This window comes from Gigantopelta aegis, chromosome 6 (genome assembly GCF_016097555.1).
Source record: "Gigantopelta aegis isolate Gae_Host chromosome 6, Gae_host_genome, whole genome shotgun sequence".
In the NCBI taxonomy this organism is placed as follows: domain Eukaryota; kingdom Metazoa; phylum Mollusca; class Gastropoda; order Neomphalida; family Peltospiridae; genus Gigantopelta; species Gigantopelta aegis.
Window position 1 is genome coordinate 70,292,328 of NC_054704.1, and position 17,974 is coordinate 70,310,301.

Consider the following 17,974-nt stretch of genomic DNA (forward strand, 5'->3'; position numbering starts at 1 on the left):
GTTGCCCACCTGCGCTTAAGTGCAATTAAACTGCACACGGCCCTCTAACACAATTAAAAATCGCCACAGGCGAAACAAATTAAAGAGCATGTACCGTCACACTGAACTAGAAACTTTAATCCACTCTAACTCAACTGATGCTGGACAAAACATGGTGACGATATGGGATGACGTCATTTTTGTTTGGTGTTATTACGTCACGTTAACAGTTTAATTAAGAATAAGTCAACTGGAAGTGTGAAAGCTTTCTTTTTAGTAATTTTACGAAAGGATAAAGTAATTATCGCTGGACAGTGGTTATTTCATATAGCCTACGTCCGACGGCGTTCAAGATGATGAAAGACGCAATGGGCGCAGCTTCAATGTAGACCTTTGAACTATTTTTACAGCTGTCGTGGTAAGTAGACTGGTTTTTATTTTAAGGTAGCGAAGCATTGTAATAATATAGCTATTGTCCGAACCAAATTGTTAACAACTACGAAAAATTACTCTCCTACCTTTAATTGCCGTTAGATTTCCTCCAAAGTTTGTCCAGACAGAAATCGCAAAAAACCCACTACAAATATATAGATTCCCCACACGAGACTGCAATGATGTCGCCGATATCGTCTTTGCTGAGATTGCATAGGGAAAAATGCATGCAGTTTTCTGCCGTCTGCCATGTTTGTTTTTTATGGAATGCTCTTCAAGAGGGGTGAAAGCCTCCAAAGTATGTGACACAATTAATATGAAATCAATGATCTCTAGTGGTATCATTTAAAAAAAAAAAAAAAAAAAAAAAAAAAAAAAAATAACGTCATCGCGTTTGCTTTTATATCATAACATGTTATGACGTTGTTAGATTAAATCCTATCCTTTCACCCCTCTTGAAGAATATTCCATAAAAAGTCAAAATGGCAGCTGATACAAAATTACATGCTTTTTTCCCTATGCGCTCTCAGCGAAGTCGATATAGGTGACATAGTTATCATCTGGTATGTGGAATCTGTGTCATTGTAATGGTTTTTTCAAGATTTCTGTCTGGACAGACTTTGGAGGAAACCTAACGGCAATTAAAGGTAGGAGAGTAATTTTTCGTAGTTGTTAACAATTTGGTTCGGACAATAAGTTTGAATTTGAATGGCATCATGATGCCATTTTGCATCTCCTTACACAGGCACGGTGGAGTGGGAGTGGGGGTGGGGGAGGGGTGTGTGTGTGAGATGGGGGCTCCACCAATCATTCTGCGTTTGCAAAAGGTATCGTACCGCGCATGTGCGATTCGTCATTTTTAATTTTTAAGGCCACTACATGAAAAAATATATGTTTCTTAACTATGCACAGTAGACGAACACTGTTTATTTATTTATTTATTTTTTAAAGAAAAAATTAAATTTGTCAAGCGTTCTGGTCCGGCCCGCATTTTACCAACACCCATCGTTAACACTTTATGTCAATACTCATAGGCATTATTACGTTGATACCAGTGAATAGTGAAATGTAAAATATAATTTTTTAATAAATTGATTCTTAATTAACACAATTTATACACTCAAAATTATTTACAATTTTTATGAATGGATTATGAATAATATTGACTATAGAGGCACACAAATTAAAGTTCTCCTATTTATTCCCCGGAACCTTCTATTGTCCGAACCAAATTGTTAACAACTACGAAAAATTACTCTCCTACCCTTAATAGCCGTTAGACTTCCTCCAAAGTCTGTCCAGACAGAAATCTTGAAAAAAACATTACAATTAATGACACAGATTCCACATACCAGATGATAACTATGTCATCTATATCGACTTAGCTGAGAGCGCATAGGGCAAAAGCATGTAATTTTGTGCCAGCTGCCATTTTGACTTTTTATGGAATATTCTTCAAGAGGGGTGAAAGGATAGGACTTAATCTAACAACGTCATAACATGTTATGATATAAAAGCAAACGTGATGACGTCATATTATTATTATTATTTTATTTTATTATTATTATTTTTTTAATGATACCACTAGATTTTATATTAAGGCCGAAAAAAAAAAAAAAACTTGTTTCCTATTACATGCTGGAAAAATATAGGGTAGGTAGGTAGGAAAAACATTTTATTTTGGAAAATAATTTTATTTATGGATATTAAAGGGGCACACCCTAGTTACGGCTAGTTGTTAACCACTACGGCGTTGTTTTTCGCTATTAAACCCCATTTTTCACAAATAAAATTGCACTTTACTTACATTTTATTATTTAGAATACACATTTCCATTCACCTGAAGTGCTTTTTGGTAACCACGAAATTCATTTTTTTGCAATTTTTCACAAGACGTGCTGTCGAGAAAAAACCGTTAAGCAAGCGAGGTCCAATATATTTTTAGAGGGGATATTTTCATTTCAATGTCACAGACGTTGGTATATCACGTGACCGTTATCATTTTGGTTCGGTTTGTTTTCTCGTGCACGGTTCGCGCAATCAACATCCGATTTGTTGTTGTTCATTTGTGAGATTTTTCTTCACAGTTCGTGAACATTTTCAGTAACAATAAAGTTCAGACATGTAAGTGTCTCAATACAAAACGTTACAAACCCTTAAAACCAATAATTTTGCTAAGTCTTACGATATCTGGAGAGGGGATACAACCAGGACAGAACAGTTGGAACATGTCCAGGAGAGGTGAAATGAACGCACCCCAAGTCTGTGAAATTTGTCGTGACGTAGGCATTGTTGTGCTTCGAGCGACATCTACCGGTGACATCAGAATACTAACTTTCAAAATTATTTCAAGCAATTGGGACATGGGGATTCCCATGGTATTTATCGATATAAAACCTGCTTTTTCACTCCATTTGATAAAAACGTGATCTAAGTGTGTTACAGGTTTGTAGATTAACCAAATTATAATTTATTTTCGCTGGATGGAACTAGGGTGTGCGGCTTTAAATAAAGGTGTTGACTACCGGTATCCAAAATAACCTCTGCATGTATAGAAATGCATTATGCAAACCAACAATACCATTCATCACAGTGTTTTTCCTAGAAATGAAGTAAGGCATGGTAAAGTGACGTTTTGAGGGCATATTTTATGTGCAGTTTTAAATATAAGTTTTTTTCTTTTCCATTATACAATTTTCAAAAGGACAAAAACCGTATCGCCATTTTATTTTCTATATCTATTTCATAACTTAATTAAAAAAAAGGAAATATGTAGTACTATCAACATAGGTGTGTTTAAAAGCTTCTTTTTACATGGGCAACTTTTAAATTTATAAAAGGCAAGGCATTTTGATTTTGAGGGCAACATGGTGCTAACCTATCTGCGGGAGAGTACATACAAAAGACCCCTTGCTGTTTAATAATAGGCAGAAGGTTTACTCTCATACTAACACTTAACTTCTGCACTGGTCCAGGACAGACTTGGTTGAACCTTAATTGGATAGAGACCAGTAAATAAGTTATAACAATTTCTTTTAATGAAAACTGAAAAGAAGGGTTCTATATTTACCTGTACAACAATAACATTAAAATTTTTTTTATGAATATTATCTTTCCTAATGTATCTAAGAAATGGTAGACTTAACAATTTTATATGATGATAATACTTTGCCGGTTCAACATCACTGCCGCCTGCCGCCATCTATTTTTAGAAACGGGGTCACAGCAGTGCACGTTGTGGTGCAATATCCTATTGTTCTATAAATAAAGTGCGCGCGTCACCCATACTGACTAGGTCAGAACACTCTATAGTAAATACACGATACCCTTTTAAATCGGATGACAGGTGCTTGCACCTGCGTATTGTATTAATATTGTTTGTCAATGACTTCTTGAATAATTAGTACAAGTGTTATTTCAGTGCATGGTGTGGTGCAGTGTCCAATTATTCTATAAATAAAGTACGCAACACCCCGACTGCATGGCTGGGTCTATTCGGGTCACGCTGTAGTAAATACACGCTACGGCCGAACCGAGTCACGAGTGCTCATACCCTGCTTATTGTATTGACATTGACAATGGCTTCACAGATAATAAGGTCACATTCAGACGTGTGCAATCCGCTTTTCTATATATTCATTTAAGAGTGTTGCAAATATTATGAAAAACATTGTATTGTAGGCAACTGTTTACATTCGATATAAATATTACCAACAATTTATTTTTATCTCATTAATCTATAATCATGCCGAGAGAAGGGTGGACAGAATATTTGTTGAATATTTATTTTAATCCAAAACACCCAGCTTCCTTTTCGGGAGTAAATAAACTGTATCGTATTGTAAAAAAGGAAGGGAAATTTGATATTAGCTTACACCATATCAAACGGTGGCTTGCTTCGCAAGACGCCTACTCGCTTCAGCGATCGTTACGCTACAAATTCAAAAGAAACAGGCTCGTGGCGAGTGGACTGAATGCACGATGGGATGTTGATTTAGCAGACGTTTCTAATATTGAATTGGATAAAGATGGTGTGAAATTCCTGTTGATACAAGATATCTATGGGTTGAACCCATGAAAAACAAACAACCAGAATCTGTCATGAAAGCACTGAAGAAAATATTTGCCACTGCACCTTTACCAGGGATTATTAGATCAGATAAAGGCCGTGAATTCAATAATAAAAAAGTGAAATCATATTTGAAAGACAAAGATATAACATTCTATGTCACTCAGAATGAGACCAAAGCATCATATGCTGAGAGAGTGATCCGGACTCTGAAGGTTGCTATGTACAGATATTTTACATATAAACAGACTTATCACTACCTGGATATTCTACAAGATCTAGTAGATGGTTACAATCATAGACCACATAGGTCATTAAATCAGCGATCACCTTCAGACATCGACGAGCAAAATGAAGCTATGGTGTGGAAAGAGCAGTACATCGATCTTTTGAAAACAAAGTCTAAAACTAAAAGGAAACCTTTCAAATTTAAGGTTGGGGATCAAGTGAGAATTTCTCATTTGAAATACACCTTTCAAAGAGATTATCAAGAAAAATGGACTGAAGAAATATTTATAATTAAGAGAAGATACTACAGAGATGGTTTTCCTATATATCAACTGAAAGATTATGCAGATGACCCCATTGAAGGTAGCTTCTACGAAAATGAGTTACAGCAAGTCTTCAAAACGGACAATAACATTTGGAAGGTGGAGAAAGTGCTTAAGAGAAGAAAGAGGAGAGGTGAGAAACAGGTGTTTGTTAAGTGGATGGGCTATCCTAAGAAGTTTAACAGCTGGATTCCAGAAGCAAATCTCCAGTTGGTATAAATAATAGCGAGTGTTGTATTTGAGTTAGTTTATACCTGAACATCATGGGATCAACATCGTGTCCAGATTGTCAGAAAATGTTTTCGAGGAGGGATGCCATGCTCAGACATAGACAGACCAGTCATTCACCATCATCACACCACCACACCACCACCACCACCCACCATCACCACCACCACCACCACCACCACCACCACCCACCACCACCACCACCACCATCATCACACCACCACCACCACCACCACCACCACCACCACCACCATCACCACCACCACCACCACCACCACCACCACCACCACAAGGAATGCAAGCTCAGCAGGTACCAGATGAAGAACCGTTTTATTTTACTATACCTTCCAATGTCATTTTCGTGGGCCCTAGTGGATGTGGGAAAACAATGTTTATGTATCATATACTTCGGAAAGGACTCATCAAGCCAACACCTAACAACATTGTATGGTGTTACAACGAGTGGCAACCCCTTTATGATACTATTCGTGAGACCATGCCTCAAATTCAGTTTGTGAAAGGTATCCCTTACAACCTGCAGGACAACAACTACTTTGATGCACACAACAATAATGTTTTAATTCTGGATGATCACATGACCGAGGCCAAGGATGATAAACGTATTTCTCAACTTTTTACTCGTACTTCACATCACAAGAATGTCATTAATTTTTTACTGTTACAAAATTTGTTTCCGAGAGGCAAAGAGTCACGTGACATTGCTCTGAATTCACATTTTGTGACTCTGTTCAATTCACCCGTGGACAGGCAACAAGTGAACTTGTTTGCAAGAAGAATTTTTCTCAACAATACTGATCGTTTTATGTCTGTGTATGAAGCAGCTGTTCAACAACCTTATGGTAATCTGACTATTGATTTACGACCTTCTACCTCTGAGAATGAGAGACTTAAACCTAATGTTATAACTACTAGTGACAGTGTTTCTCAACAACCTATAAAAGAACCATCAATTCGAGAGTCACCTCAGTTGAATAGTAACAGTCCTCCTGTGAACATCAAACACAACAACTTAAACGACGTGAGAGAAACTTCTGAAGTTAACAGTGAATTTAATTATAGTGATACTGAGGATATTGATACAGTTGTCAACATGCCTTCCTGTGACGAATGCGGTATTTTGTTTGAGAACAACCATGATCTTCAACGTCATGTACGAACCTGGTGTGTCCCGAAAATGGGGGTCAACCTTTAAGGAAACGAGCCAAACTGGATGAAGAACCCATCAATACCGATGTAAAAGATTCCAAATTGGATTACAAAGAATGGGAAGCTGCTGGTCTGACAGAGATGTGGAAGTTGACCTTGAAAAACTTGTAAAGAAAGCATTCAGGCAAAGAAAGAAACTTATGAAGATCAAGGGAAGTCTGAAAGATGGATTGAAAGGAAGTTACAAAAATGTTGGGAAAAAACTTTCATTGACAGAATGGTTCGAGCCCTACAGTTTGTGACTTATTTCAGTGAAGCACCCTTGTTCAAAACCATACTGTCTAAAGTGAAGAATATGGACCCTGAGACGGACCCAGATGTAATCTCTACCAAGATTGAATTGTGGATGAAACCCAATGTCAAAGATATACTGTCCCAGATAGATTTTTCTGAAGCTGAGGACTTAGTCAATGATCAAGAAGAAGAAAATGAAAATGATACAGATACTGAATAGTTTTGTGTATATGTACATGTAAGATACAGTCAAGAGTTTCCCTTTATCCTTGACACGTATCATAATATATGTATGTTGAGAGAAATAAAATACATTGTAGTAATCAAAGCATTTCTCTTGTTATTTATTTATTGTATTAAGTTAAATAAAACAAAAAAAACAAAAAAGCATTAAACAAGTGAAGTTTATTACAAGAAAAACTAAATCTGTTTTATTAAGAGGGCACCATATAAAAAGGTTAACATATATACATACATGAAAATCATTATAAGGTATGAAGTGGTTCTCATTTACAATAGACAATATTATGCACATGTGGTTTATAGCCTAATCAATGATTCCAGGATGAGTACGGTAGTGTCCATGGGCTAGAGTATGGATTCCATCTTCAAGGACATAGCGTTTGTCATCGTAGGGAGATAAACTTATCTTGTTAGTAGCTACACTGTACAGCTGATGATTCACACTCTGAATATTAGTCATGCTATGTCTCAGTTGGGAATGTTCAAACAAACATTTCTTATACATAGTATGCTTCAGGACCTTTTTTATCACAGTTTTACTAACACACATTTAGCTATTTTTTCTCTTTCCCCTCATACAAAACCGAATACATTTTCGGTCTAAGACCTACAAACTCTTCCATGACAGATCCCCCAAGCTCATCCTTCATTTTACCTAACACTTTGGCATTTACAGTAGAGAAGAGAGGGTGAGAGAGATTATAGTTACTTGTGTCAAACAAGTTGACATGTTTCTGAAAATCAGAATAGATATCTTCTGTTTCTACCTCATAACACAGTGAATCTGTATCCGTGAATAAAAGCTGGACTTTATTACCATACTTTGCTCTCATGAAATTATAGTGAAATTCATACATAACAATTTTAGACATGTCTAGAATTGAAAATCCGGCATAGATAGGCTGATTAAGAACGATAGTGGCTTTCCTAAGATGAACTGCAGCCAAATCAGGGTTAAATATTTTAAAGCCTTCAAATGTGGGTTTAGCACAGAGTTTCTTTAAACGTTTCTTTGAATTTACCAGCTCCACATTCACATGTTTTCTTACATTCATCATGCTTCGACCAAAACAGGAGTTGTTCATCAACTTAAAAAAAGCTTTTTCAGTTTCATTTTTAGACTGCTTTCTTTTTTCCGTGTTGAAATCGATATAGGTCTTTAACCATGGAGACTGTCTAAACTGAATCGCTCTATGGATCTTTGTCAACCTTATTCCCTGTCTGAGATAGAATTGTAAGTTTCTGTAATGTAGTACATATTTCTCTTTATCATTGAGGTTTGGAACTAGTTTTCGTACAGGCCGACCTGTAAGACAAAGTTTATCTCTCAGCTGCTGTGAGTGAGGAGAAAAGCATAGCATCAGTGACTAGCATAGATTCAGGGGCCAGAGGGTAGTCACTGTGACAGTCATGTAATTCTGTGGGGTATTCAAGATCCACCTCCAAAATATACCCCGTGTTTGAATTCTCTGTTACAGTCATAATGTCAAGACTGTCCAAGTCTTTAACCCACTCGAAATCTCTTTCAGGGAGGTATTGGGACATGCTATGTCCATACAGGTTATTAGCATCCAAATACATAAGATAGGTGGAGGGTTCATTTTCATTAAATGTTTCAAGATAAGGATTGTTAGCTTTGGAAAACTTTTTTGATATCATTGAAATTCCACCTCTTAGACCATGCTCTATCATAAGATGCATGTCTAAATCTGTGAGAAGTTCAAGTTCCACACCTCCCATCTTGAGCATGGCATCCCACCCTACACCGGGTAAAGTGAAATAATGAGCACTATCCAAATCATAATAATCTCAGCACATGTTTCTAAAATTTTCAAATACATCTGCCAAGAGAAGAACATCTGTTTTCATGTACAAATCGTGGTACTCTCCCATGGTTTTCAAGTCAAACGTTGTCCACACCTGATGAGCATGCTCATAATCCTCGTCCGAGATATCACTATCAGTTAGACTTATAATAAACTCAGCTTGAGCAGGGAGCTGAGACATGTTAAATTTAGACTCGTCATCCATAAAGTCATAAGGGTATACCCCTTTTCTTAGAAGTAAGCTGATTTTCTGTTCATCTGAAAATTCTTTTGTGAGTTGAGTGAATTTATCACTACCGTCTGCTTTCAAATTAGTAACCAGTGTCTCAAGCGATGCGTTCAAAAACTGAAGTGAGTCTATGAACCGCAAACTGCCAACAGAGAATGATATGTATTTTTCCATGTTGTTGGCTAGACAGTGTAGTTTTTGTTTAACAGATTTATCCAAATACCTCATGATCAGGTGGCTATCATAACCTTTAAGGTTGTGAAAAACAACAGGAATAAAGAACTCGTTAAGATTGCTCTGTTTCCCCTGATTCCTCCTAAACTGATACTGTAAATTGCATTTATTGTGTGCAGGACCCCTATAAACTCCAGTCAAATGATCATGGTCGCGAACTCGGTCTGACCCTAGCTTTCCTTGACAAATATGACATGTACTAGCGGTTCTAAATGTTCTCTCATCCTCTACTGTCAATTTCATTGGTTGCACAATTTTTAACATTTCTCCAATATTCTTACTTTCTTCTAATAGATGATCAATGAAATTATTAATAACATTTGGGCCCCTGTATACAACAGCAGGTTTGTAATACGAAGGATCAGAGCTAACAACTTTATAACAGAAGCCAGATGGTTCATGCTTTTGATACTTTGTAGTGGTTGAAAAAGTGGGGTCATTCACACAGCCACTGATTTTTCGCGTAAGAGACTCAAAATCCGCAACAATTATGTACGGTACTCTTAACTGTTTGCGAATACTATTAAACTGAACCCACTTGTTGTCTTCTGTGGGGAGTTTTACTTTCTGAAGACCATATGAATTGCAATATGGTGTGTGATCATCTAACAAATCTTGTCTAGTAAAACCATGTAAACAAGAACGACAATAAAATGTTTGATGTCCATGTTTTGTTCTATTTCCCATCAACCTACTGAAATTGCGAATGAGACAAAAGTGTCTCTTTTCCCCCTGGCTGAGTAGCAATTGAACATTTGAATGCACTTTTGTGTAAGGGAAATACACCATCATTCTCATCAAATCCAAAGACATTTACTGAAATACTGTTTAGTTTTTCGAATTTTGCTAATTGTGATAAGGGAATGGGCATATCAATTCCATCTAAATTTAGTTCAGTTTCATAAGGTTCATATTTATTTACCCTGTTGGCATTATGCTTGAAAGATAATGGGTGCAGAGCTGCTAAGACAGACCAAATAAAACATTTCTGATCTTCGTTCTGAATGTTCAGTATGGCTTTTTTGTCTGCAAGGACTCTAGGAAGAGGGATATAGCTACTACCAGTCAAAGGAATATATTGAGCTGTATTAACTTCCAAATGTATGATATGATCGATAGCCCATCCACTCCCTTCAGCTTGAAATTCTTGTGATGATGTGTACAATTTTTGAAATCCCTCTGCTAATTGTTTCTCCAATTCAGAGAAATTAGTGGTTAAAAAATTAGTAGTTCTAAGTATAGGTTCTGCCAATATACTTTCATTGTTTTCATCATATTTGATAAATTTCAATTTTAAAGTTAAAAACCACTTCATACCTTTGTTTGCTGTTAAGGAATTATGCAAAATCTGTAAAATATTAAATTGTTCATCAGCTAAGAACTGAAGAATGTCAACATCATTTTCTCGGTTGGGTGTCAATGTTGTCGTTGAAATTGCCCCCTAGAGTGCATCTATACGGCCCGCTCCAACCTGGTTTCGTCTTTCTTCGTAGCGTTCACGCCGGTGGATACACCTATCGCACTGGTTGACCCGTTGACTGTAGAACCGCTCGGGTTTTGGTCTATGACACTGGCTGCATTCCCGACCTTTTGTTGAACAACCCTCGCAAAAGCGCTTACCGGGAAGTAAACACTTCACGTGACCACACCAATTACACTTAGCTAGCCGGGCTGGTACATCACAAGGGTCGGAGTTTTTGTTGACATTGTTACCGAGAGGTCGTAGGCACTGTCGTTTGGCCTGTTGGTTGGCTTCTGACGATGTCCGTTTTAGTGAGCATTGATGACTGTTATAGTTATTCAGACGGGAAAATGAATGTCCACATTTAACACACTGGAATCGTTCATTCCCATGGACTGTACGGGTGTGTCGTAAGAGGTCTTTATTCCACTTAAAGCACCGCTGACAAACGTTGCAAACATAGTCGGTTTTTGAAGGTGTATTTTCATTGTTAAAAATCAGTTCTTTAGATAGTAACTCAATGCGTTTAAGGTTGACTTCTTGACATTCTTCCAGGTTGTGGTCATGAGCCCATGCTTCAAGTTCTTGTACTGAAGTCACAGTGTTTAAAAATTGCCGTTTATCTGCCATTTAAATAAATAAACACCACGCTCGCTGTCTCGCTTGCTGTCTGTGAATGAAATGATTTAAAAATATACAATATACGCTCTTATATACATTTGTTAATGAAGTGGTTAAAACCAGTTTAAACCGGATTATACCAGTTCTAATATGCTTAATATCAATACACGTATGCGCAGATGCATGCAGCTATGATGAGATAGAGGCAGTGACAGTGACCTGGTTAAGCTTAACGACCTGGCGTAACACACGTATGTTTATAGGTCAGTAGTGTTATCAAAACACTTCGTCAAGTCGGATGACTTGTTTAAGTTATACCACCTTTAAATGAGTGTATATAAAAAGACGTATAGTTAGTTAGGTATGACATCATTTTAAATAATTATTTTAACACCATGTTAATATAATAGACATACGGAGACACTCGCGGTCAGTTAAGCGCACAACACAGCGTGACCTAGTTAGACCCATGTACACATTCCAGCAGATCACAATAGACCCTGTTTCGCACACGACTGTTTGTATTACAACTTCAGACACAACTACATACTATCATACATCGTAAGAATATAAAACTAAAACATCATTATTGTTTTAAATAGCGCTGTACGAGTTGGATTTCAACATGTAAGCTGGCGAAACTAGTAAAGTACACACACTGCAACAGTGACCTGGGTCGGCCCGTAGCGTGTATTTACTACAGCGTGACCCGAATAGACCCAGCCATGCAGTCGGGGTGTTGCGTACTTTATTTATAGAATAATTGGACACTGCACCACACCATGCACTGAAATAACACTTGTACTAATTATTCAAGAAGTCATTGACAAACAATATTAATACAATACGCAGGTGCAAGCACCTGTCATCCGATTTAAAAGGGTATCGTGTATTTACTATAGAGTGTTCTGACCTAGTCAGTATGGGTGACGCGCGCACTTTATTTATAGAACAATAGGATATTGCACCACAACGTGCACTGCTGTGACCCCGTTTCTAAAAATAGATGGCGGCAGGCGGCAGTGATGTTGAACCGGCAAAGTATTATCATCATTTATAATTAGCAATGTTAGTTTTATTCTGTATGCATCCTGTATTAAAGTACACACTTGGTTTGTCCAATGAATATAAATGCAGTACAAATGCTCAGGATGCTCAAACGAATGTTGAAAAGTAAAGTTTGTTTTATTTAACGACGCCACTAGATCACATTGATTTTTATCTTTAATATCATCGGCTATTGGACGTCAAACACATGGTCATTCTGACACTGTTTTTAGCGGAAACCCGCGAAGTTCCCAGTGACAAATTACAAAAAATAACGAAACGCATCGAGATCTTACTGACATATTTAATCATTTGATTTGGCAGTAAACTCCATCAGTATCGGTAAACATTCCCTCCCCTAGTTTATCAGAAGGTCACTAAATTTCTACAAGGCCACTTTGTCGCTGGAGTAAATCATTAAATATAGTTATTATTATTATTATTATTAATCGGAACACCTCGCTACGCTAGATGTAGAGTAAATCGGAAAATATCGCATATATTCGTGAAAACAATTTTCCGACTCTTCGCCCGATATCTCACGAAAGTTACCGAACTTCAATTTGAAGGGAAGTAACTCCATCAATCAATTGTTAGAAGAAAACGTTTCGTGGCTAACGGGTCGCCAATAAAACTAAACAGTAAAACCACCGATATACGTCCGCAAATCGGAAAACACAGTAGGGTTATCCCCTAAATGACACCAAATTAGTGCTTGTGATAGTTTTGGAATGTTTTCGTGGAAATCGTTGTTATATTAAAAAAATATTTTTGGCTATACAAAAAAAGTTTTAGGGTCGGCAGGTTCAAATTAGGGTCGGTCGGGTAACCGGAAACAAACAATATTTTATGATACGCCTAATTGTGTCACATACTTTGGAGGCTTTCACCCCTCTTGAAGAGCATTCCATAAACAAGCAACATGGCAGACGGCAGAAAACTGCATGTATTTTTCCCTATGCAATCTCAGCAAAGACGATATCGGCGACATCGTTGCAGTCTCGTGTGGGGAATCTGTATATTTGTAGTGTTTTTTTTTGCGATTTGTGTCTGGACAAACTTTGGAGGAAATCTAACGGCAATTAAAGATAGGAGAGTAATTTTTTTGTAGTTGTTAACAATTTGGTTCGGACAACAGCTATTAAAGCTACCCCGCAAACTAACACAAGTACAATACAACAAACCAGTTAATTTTAAAAAACCCCAGAGCAGAATATTGTGTAGTTCACAGTATTCAACCATCGAACGCGAATCGCGATAATGTCTCTTTAACACAACTGTGTTGTTACTCTGCGTTCCAACAATGTGTAGGGCCTACTGGAATTTCAAAATACTAAGACCCGAACCGGAAAAGTAGGGCCTACACTGGTAGCATGAAAACAACAACACTTTAACTTGGTTATTGAACACACTGGCCACGTGTGTGTTCAACTGTACTGTTGGGTCGGGCTTGTAGGGCGGATTCGGAGGTACTGTTGGTCCACACGAGGCCTCTGTAGTAGTTAAATACATCAGAGCTGAAGAGAAAGTAGACAACGCCTTTTAGGCGCCTTGTGGTGAAGCCATTGTCTCTTGGGTTCGTTACAGTGAGTATCTAATACGCTGATCCCTTGCGGAAGTACCGCACCTCAAAATTGTACCTGTCCAGGGGCAGTCAGCAATGAACAGAATGGAAACGGCCTTCCAATCCTCAATCCAAATCAACTGTACGTGAAGAGGTCGTCAGTGGCTTCCCAGATAACCCTGCGACTTACTGGTGCGACCCACGCGCCTTACCCCTGCGCCTATCTTGGGCCACTCCCTATTACCTCTTAAACTGGTGTAACAAAGGCCGTGGTATGTACTATCCTGTCTGTGGAATGGTGGATATAAAAGATCCCTTGCTGCTAATCGATGTGCACACTGTATGGCTCCACATAGCCACATGTTCGAGTCCCAGTAACGGCATGGGGCAATTTGTGAGGCCAGAACGGATTTAATTATCCCCTGCGCCCGTGCGTTAATATTTATGTATGTAAGTAACAGTCAACCTCGACATACATACAATATTATACAAGAAAATCGCATAAAAAATGACGAGTGACGGTATCTTTTATATAGTAGGGATGGACATTTTTGTTTTGAATAAATACACGTTAAATGGCTATTTATGTATACTAATCTGTGTCAAATGCCTGTGGTTTCGCGTGATCTCCGACCGTCAAAATAAAGACAAAACAAAAATGAGAAATAGCTCAATAGGCAACCGACAAAGTTCGATCCCAGACCGATTGCGCGTCAGGCGAGCACTTTTACCACTGGGCTACATCACACTCCCAGAGATCAGTCAGTTCATCATGAACCTCTTGAAAATAAATAATAGACTTGTGGTCACTCGGGAGTACTATTGCAGTACTATTGCAGTACTATTGCAGACTGGTATATCAAAGGTCGTGGATGGTGTATACAAAAGATCGATTTGTACTAATACAACAAATGTGGCCTCGGTGGCGCAGTGGTTAAGCCATCGGACTACAGGCTGGTAGGTACAGGGTTCGCAGCCCGGTACCGGCTCCAACCCTGGGCGAGTTCTTAAGGGCTCAATGGGTAGGTGTAAGGCCACTACACCCTCTTCTCTCTCACTAACCACTAACCAACTAACAACTAGTCCACAGCGTGTTTGAACCTTAATTGGATATAAGCACGAAAATAGGTTGAAATGAAATGAAATGTGGCTGATTTTCTTTCCATGACTATATGTCAGAATAACCATATGTTTAATGATTAATATACATCAATGTGCTCTAGTGGTGTCGTTAAAGAAAACCAACTTTAACTTTTAATTTAATTTTATCTCTGTTCTTGTTTATACGTCATTAACATGAATACTTAACATTAATTACTGTTCATTATATTCTCTCTTTTCAGGGTTAAACATGCTGATGACCCAATCGACTGGAAAGTCGTTTATGGAAGCCAACGATCGTATGTTTTTACGACACCGTGTTTATACACACGCACTGACACCACTGGTTAAACGTTTCTCACCAAATCAAAATCTAACGTCACTAGAAAACAATTTACGCTAAACCTAACTTCAAAAGACCTTTCAAGCTCAGTACTGTAACTGTTTTAACCATCTACTGTCCTGTAAAACAACCGTTGTTACAGGGATGTTTTTGTGTTTAGAAAACTAATTGTTTTGACGCAGTTCAACCGTTGAAAACAATTAGCATTCTGTGTACTTTAGGATCTGACAAAAATAACCAATTCCACAGGAATCTTGTATTTTATATGATGTTGATACAGAATATGTAGATAATGTCTTTTAACATATCGCCATCAACTGAGGAGCCTGACAAAGAGGACATTCATCTCTTACCCACCCCTGTGCTGGTTCCAGTGGTGATCATCATGGCGATTATCATACTGACGACGGTGATAGGCAACCTCCTCATCATCACCTCCTACCTGAGAGACAGGTCTCTACGGACGAGCTACAACATCTACATCTTCAACCTCGCCATCGCTGACATGCTCATTGGTTTTAACAGCATGAGTTTGTACACCGCATACACCATCAAAGGGTTTTATTGGCCCCTGGGTCGGGCCATGTGCAAGATATTTCTGTGCGTGGACTTCACTCTCTGTCTGGAGACAGTCCTGATGATCATCGTTCTCAGTCTGGATCGCCTGATCCTCATCACAACTGGAGATAACTACTCTGAGACTAGGAGAATGGCGTACATCAAGGTTACGGCCAGTTGGATCTTTGCCTTTTCTGTTTACGGTCCTGCGATCATCGGCTGGAATTACAGGGTAGGGAAATCGGTCATTGTAGACGGCGTGTGTGACACCGAATTTAACAAGAATTTTGAATACATACTAGCAACAGCTACTGTGGAATTTGTTATTCCCTTTGTATCAATCATAGTGTTAAACACATTAATCTATTTGAAAATTCGAAAAAGCAACAAAATATCAGATCGGCGAAAATCGTCAACTCCTACACAAGTCCTTACCGGTGTATTTTTGACCAATGCCACTAGTGGTGACTGGAACAATCAAGATAGATCACCAGTGAACGGGATCAATCAAGGTTGCATTAGTGTGAACGATCCAAGTAGTGCTGACAGTAACGCTAGTGGGAACAATCCAGGTAGTGTTAGTGAGAACAATCCACAAAGAACTGACTGGACCATTCCAGGTAATACTGGTGGGGACAATCCACATAGAACTGACGGGATCATTCCTGGTAATATTGGTGGGGACAAGCCAGATATAACTGGTGGGACCATTCGAGGTAATATTGGTGGGGACAATCCACATAGAACTGACGGGACCATTCCAGGTAATATTAGTGGGAACAATCCACATATAACTGACGGGACCATTCCTGGTAATATTGGTGGGGACAATGCACATAGAACTGACGGGACCATTCCAGGTAATATTAGTGGGAACAATCCACATATAACTGACGGGACCATTCCTGGTAATATTGGTGGGGACAATGCACATAGAACTGACGGGAATATTGCAGTTAGTGCTGATGCTAATAATTCAAACAGTGTTTGTGGGAACGTGCTCACTAGTGTTGGAAGACAAAATCGCGAGAGAAACGCGGCCAAGACCTTGTTGCTTCTGGTGATGGTGTTTGCTGTCTGTTGGACTCCGTACACAGTGGCCACCATTGTGAAGACCCTGTGCGAGGCATGTGTTGACAAATATGCGTATGCGTTTTTTATCTGGCTGCTGTGGACAAAGTCATGCGTCAATCCGTTTTTGTACGCATACACATGTGATAAATTTCGTAAAAACTTCAAACTTTTGTTGCTGTGTCCTAGAAAGAAGTCATGAGAACCGAACATTTTAATTGTTAATATGTACCCCTGTACATATGGAAGTATACTAATAACAGTTATATTACAGTTAAAGATCACTTGTTTTATTTAGGAATAAACATAACAGTAAGTTTAGTTTTCTCCAAAAATAGTTTGCAAATCAAGGCCGTAGCCTTATTTTCTCTATATTCTAGAGTGAATTGTAAAACAATGTTAGACTATACGTATACGTATGTCAGCATAATTTTATGTTATGCATGTGAAGTGTGGGGTTTTAGTAAAGGTAGTAAGGTAGAAAGGTTGCGGTATATTTTTAACTTATATACATTTGTTTCGCATGGTAAAATACTGGTTTAAATAACTTAAAACGAAAAACTGTATTCTTAAAGAAACATACAAAGAGAAATTCTGTTCAAAATTTTAATTGGGTAACCTTTTGGAAAAATACAATTATATTATTAGGTTTCGGCGATTTGTGGGGATGTCAACCATTTACGTATATATGAAACATGTTTTGCCGTTAATTACCACCTGTATTTTTGATCAGGCGAAGCTGAATTTATTCAGTTTATTAAGTACTTCAGCGCAGTATATTTTATATAAGTATGTTGTACAATATTATTTTACAAATATATATTCTTAAGCAAAAGCGACTATTGTTAGCCAAGTTAAGATTATCAGCACACACTTTGGCTGTGGAAACGGAAAGGTGTAGCAATATAGAACGATCAAAAAGGACTTTTATTACATACCTATTTAATCTTACTAT

At 38.0% G+C, this 17,974-nt stretch overlaps 2 protein-coding genes across 3 annotated transcripts; one reads left to right on the forward strand and one right to left on the reverse strand.

Moving 5' to 3' along the window:
- The first annotated feature begins 207 nt into the window (after nt 1–207).
- LOC121375462 (histamine H3 receptor-like) lies at nt 208–17,340 on the forward strand. Of its 2 annotated transcripts, XM_041502931.1 has the most exons (3): nt 208–397; nt 15,290–16,784; nt 16,881–17,340. In XM_041502931.1, the coding sequence occupies exons 2-3, from the start codon at nt 15,683–15,685 to the stop codon at nt 17,219–17,221; spliced, it is 1,443 nt and encodes a 480-aa protein (XP_041358865.1). In that variant the 5' UTR covers nt 208–397; nt 15,290–15,682; the 3' UTR covers nt 17,222–17,340. The 2 variants fall into 2 exon arrangements, with proteins under 2 accessions (XP_041358865.1, XP_041358864.1); XM_041502930.1 differs by having other exon boundaries at nt 15,290–17,340.
- Nucleotides 10,694–11,344, reverse strand: LOC121374701 (zinc finger protein 180-like). Its single transcript, XM_041501807.1, has one exon. The coding sequence runs from the start codon at nt 11,342–11,344 to the stop codon at nt 10,694–10,696; it is 651 nt and encodes a 216-aa protein (XP_041357741.1).
- Nucleotides 17,341–17,974: the final 634 nt, after the last annotated feature.